The sequence below is a fragment of the Pseudomyrmex gracilis genome, unplaced genomic scaffold (assembly GCF_002006095.1).
Source record: "Pseudomyrmex gracilis isolate BER0280 unplaced genomic scaffold, ASM200609v1 scaffold_457, whole genome shotgun sequence".
Lineage (NCBI taxonomy): Eukaryota > Metazoa > Arthropoda > Insecta > Hymenoptera > Formicidae > Pseudomyrmex > Pseudomyrmex gracilis.
This window is the reverse complement of record NW_018021041.1, coordinates 27,396-32,394: the sequence shown is the minus strand read 5'-3', so window position 1 is coordinate 32,394 and position 4,999 is coordinate 27,396. Positions and strand designations below refer to the sequence as shown.

General features: G+C 27.9%; 1 protein-coding gene across 1 annotated transcript in view; it reads right to left on the bottom strand.

The window, feature by feature from the left end:
- Window positions 1-1,066: 1,066 nt before the first annotated feature.
- Window positions 1,067-4,999, bottom strand: part of LOC109860738 — a 9,971-nt gene continuing 6,038 nt past the window's right edge. Inside the window, exons 2-6 of the mRNA XM_020440020.1 lie at window positions 2,786-2,944; window positions 1,621-1,876; window positions 1,474-1,542; window positions 1,299-1,388; window positions 1,067-1,168 (exon numbers count right to left, since the gene is read on the bottom strand). Of these exons, the coding sequence (XP_020295609.1) occupies window positions 1,067-1,168; window positions 1,299-1,388; window positions 1,474-1,542; window positions 1,621-1,876; window positions 2,786-2,944 (676 nt within the window). The remainder of the gene's footprint in view (window positions 1,169-1,298; window positions 1,389-1,473; window positions 1,543-1,620; window positions 1,877-2,785; window positions 2,945-4,999) is intronic.

Sequence of the window (4,999 nt, the reverse complement as noted above, 5' to 3'; positions counted from 1 at the left end):
CGGAAAACCCTTCACCCTCCCTAGAAAAAATACAAGTTGACCTAAATCAGGTAAACTTTGCGCTGCCACTATTATACTGACATGATGCACATGATTTGTAATAAACGTTAGAAAAAAAAAAGATTCTTAATGTATAGATGCACCATACAATGTCACATCCATTTGTACTAATGATATATATTATCCAAACAATTATTAACAATAACAATTATTTGTTATATATATATATGTGGTGTTTGTCACATTTTATATTTGAAATGACTAGTTTTGTCAACGTATTGTCTACAGCTGCAAGTGTCTTCATAAATATCTGCAATCTCTAAACAACATTCACTTATACAGATTTCTGCTTTATAAGAAAACAAATTATTACTACAAAGTATGCAAACAACAATATTTACAGACAAATACGACATACGTGTATCTTGTTTTGATATGCACTAAAATTAACGGATGTTATATATCTAAAAACGTCAACAAACGTTAGTTAAAAAAAAAATCCTGAATAAAACAGTTCTGCCTTAAATCACTGTATAATAAAAGAATCACTGTATAATAAAAGAAGCAAACGTAAATAATCCACATTCTTAATCTATGGCAATTGTCATAGTTACCACTTTCTCTCAGTTTCTACCGTAAACTGATATTGTATGTTTTGACTTGAACTGACAACATAGAACGTATTTCTTAAAAGGCTAACCTAACAGTTAGAATAATGCTTTGACGCATTATGCATCACTTAATTTCTCCGCAAACATATGCAATGACAGTCGGTCGAAATCGCTAGACGGTATTAAAAGCGATGATAATATAAAGTGCGACTTCTTGCTTATAGAGAACCATTACAGAAAATATGATATACAGTCGACATAAAAGCTACGTTACTATAGCATGACTGGAATACGACAACATACTGTCAGTACAGCAATGATCTACGATTAATATATATTTGTATATATGTGTCTCATTTTTACAACAAAAGTAAAAAAATTATATACCCTTAAACGTACGAAAGTAGTAGTAGTAAAGAAAAGAAATACAAAAATGTTTAAAAAGCGTTTTTTACTTATTGAAAACACATTTCCACATTTATTTTAGAAAATGTGTTTACTACAAAAGTGTCCACTTGCACCAGTAGAAGAACAATAGTAAAAACCCAGACAGCAAACTGAAAGCAAATGTTACGTAAATAGTATTTTCTACTGTTTTTGAGAAGTGAAAGAAAAAGAAAAGAAAGAAAAAAAACACACATTTCTTGATTTTTTTGTTTATTGCGATAAATATTATTAATAACTAACCGAACGGATAAACGTATATCCAAAATAAAATAAGCCCAATCCGGTAAACTTCAGTGGATGAAGCGATATTTGTAGACCAAACTGATAAATCTGTATTATACACATAATGTGTTACAGAAATCGAAAGATATTCACGACAATGTATATAAAAAAGATTGTGTTCAATTTATATTACCTCATCATACGCATCTGCAAAACGAATAAGATTTGTCAATTTATGAATTACAATTTTGGTTCTTTCTGCCTAAAAGCAAAAATTAAGGTTTTAGAAAGAAATTTTTTTATAATATTATTTTATATGTTATACACAAAGTTATATTACCTTGGCACTAACACTTTCACAGATGTGATTTATGGTTAGGAGTTTAATTAAAAGCAAGATGGTCCATAAAATGCTAGAAATTAGAAAGTACCATTTTATTAATCCAGTCTCGTGGCTCAAACATACCAGTACATGATATTGTAAGAAAACATATTTCGTAAACGTAACAAAATAAGATGCCATCTGTATTGTCATTCTCACTCCGTTTAAAGCGTTAATATTGCGAGCCACATGGCAAAGTTCCAAATGAAGATGCCTACAGAAGAACGACAAATTTGACATACATATTTTTATATATTTATGTTTATTTATAGAAAACAGTAAAAAAGAATGTGGTTTTATGTTTTATCTTTGTCTTTTAGTTGAAAATAAATGAGAGATTTACTTTGATACAAAAACAGTTTCATATTATTTATCAAAATTTTGCACTAAAATAGTAATTTGCAATTGTACAGATATAGTTTCGGAAATAGATGTACAAATTGTGATCTTTTATAAACCCTTTGTAGTTTTTTGCAAAATTACTTGGCAAATACTATTTCGGAAAAAAATAACGATATGACGAATCATCTTAGCAGTATATGTGCAAAAGTACTTTTACAAAGAAATCGTTCAATAACTGAGAAAAACATTTCATCTATGTAATGTTTAAAATATGTAGAAATAATTGCACATTTGAAGAAATCAACTTAATTCATATATATACTTATGGAAATGCATAACGACTTTAGTCGCAATTTGTGACAAATATTATTTACAAAATTTTATGTTGACAAAACTGTTGCGTTATGGCGAATCATCTTAGTGCAATTATAGCAGGATCGTCGTTATTCATAATGCTATTTTTGTGCAATATTGTCACAATGTGCATATTAGGGTATATTATTAAATAACTAATTATCGATCGACATTCTTTACATTATGTAGCTTACTAGAATATTACTCAAATATACAATCAAAACCAAAGTATTACAAATGCAGAACTTTGTACAAGAGTGGAAATATGTGTAACTCTATTGAGTAGTACGAACACACTAGTTTTAAATGATAAAATTGTTGTTCACAAATAAGTTGTTTTACTTTCTTTATATCTGTATACTTGAATCTACTTTAATTATATCTGTATACTTTATATCTGTTACTTTAACATATATTAATAATTTACATTGCAATCCACAACATACGCTTGCGGTACTCTGTGCGTCGAATATAGCGACGATTGACACTAATAGATGTTTTCGACATACATCTCAGGTCATAGTTCTCAATCTCCGACAGTTGTACTATATGGTCGTTTATTTTATCCAACCTACCACCAATATATCTGTAATAGTAAACCAAAAGTTTAAAAACTGTCATGTTTTATGTACTTATATGACAAAGAAATGAACAGATAATAATTGTAGTGCACATACGTAGTTGAAAGTCAGTGTATTATCGGGCAACACAAGTACGTTTTATATTAGCTTGCAAAAGCGCAATATGTTATAATATGTTTATGTATTTGTCGTATTATCATAGGTTAAAATTACTAAGACGTATTTTATGTAACACAAAATTATTTTTGTCATGTACTGATTTTACACACACACACACATACTAACACTAACCTTAAAATAGACACAGTTATGAAGTCTAGTACAGTAGTTACATGTGTAGGATACTGCGCAACCAAAAAGCTTACTAAATCTTGAAAGTTTACTATATACTTCATATAGAAGCTCATTAAAACATCAAAACTATTTATTATACATAATAGCATAAACCATATAATCAGTGACCATTTCATTTCTTTTCGCATTCTAATAAATTCGTTGGATATTCCAATTTTTTCTAATGTATCATTTACCAGATCTAATTTTTTAATACACATCCACTGTTCCTGAAAATAAAACCATTAAAACACAAAACTATGACTAAAATGTAATATTATACATTACATTTCTTACAACTTTAGTTTTTCTCTTTATAAATATATGTAAAAAACCAAAGAAATTTTAACCTGGGATATTTTATTATATTTATTATATTTAACATTAATGTAATGTAACATTTATAGTGTACCTCGTATTTATAAAAAGTTATAAATACAGATATCATCCACACAAACAAATTTATTACTATTATAAATGACTTTAAGAATTGAACTAGCAAGTTGAACTTTTTACGTAGCAATTTATTGTATAAACTCCAAGCATAAACACTCCATATTAAAAAAATATAAACAATACTTAAAAACCGTCTGGGATAACTACTCGGATGTTTGTAAATCCCACAACCCATTAAAAAAGCGATTATAGAATAAGGAAATATAACTTTTTCTACGGTGTACTTCATGATCACAACACTTGCAACTCGCTATGCTAACTACTAAAGTTTAACATGTTAGTCGATGAATATGGTGTCATATAATTATCACATTCATCACGGTGATAGCACTTAAGTAGATTTTCACATTAACAGTATTAAATCAGTAAGTATTACTACAGGCTTTCTCTGAAATGAGAAAATTGATCGTATAAAGTGTAAAAGAAAGAGAGAGAGAAAGATTGATACATATATCAATTAGAATATGGTGTATAAATATGTAAATGTGATTTTCTTTAAAATAATATATATATAGTTTACTAAATAAAGAAAGTTAGAAGAACTAAAAATTGTATAATAATGTAATATAAAATGCTTTTAAATCCTTATTGCAATTATTCCGAAGCATCGTTCTTTCTTCTTTTTTTGTTAAATGTAGAATAAAAATACGAGGATGCTTTTAAACATTTGTACTAAGACTTTGACGGCACCCATAATTATGTAATGTGTGATATGATTAAAATAATACATTTATATAGATATATGTTATTTCTATGGTGTATACGTAAATACAGAAGAACGTCTTTATTGTAAACACAGTGTTTTGTTACAATCTTTCTCTTATCGACTTCGGTAAACTCGCACTTGTAAACTCTTCTTTTCTTGTGTTTTCACTTCTCCTTTGTTATTACAAGCGCTCTTTGATTATACATGAGCAGCATGAAAAGTTTGCTTCTTGGTTTTATATCGAAGAGTAAAAATAAAAATAAATGATAGCAATAAGAAATATTGTTAAAAAATTGCGGTTTGACAATTGTAAGAATGGAAAAAGTCGGCTGTATATTTTATTTTATATATCTTAATTGATAGAAAAGTAGTGAAATCTAACTACATATACGAAGCTAAATTGATATTGTACGAATTTCATAATACAATTATTTTCTAGGAAAAACACGGTGACACATTTGTTTCAGATAAACTTTCTTGTATAGAAATCGTGTCCGCTTGCATTATTAAAAAAAAAACAGTAAACATTCAGACAATAAAGTGAAAGAAAATGTTCTAAATATTT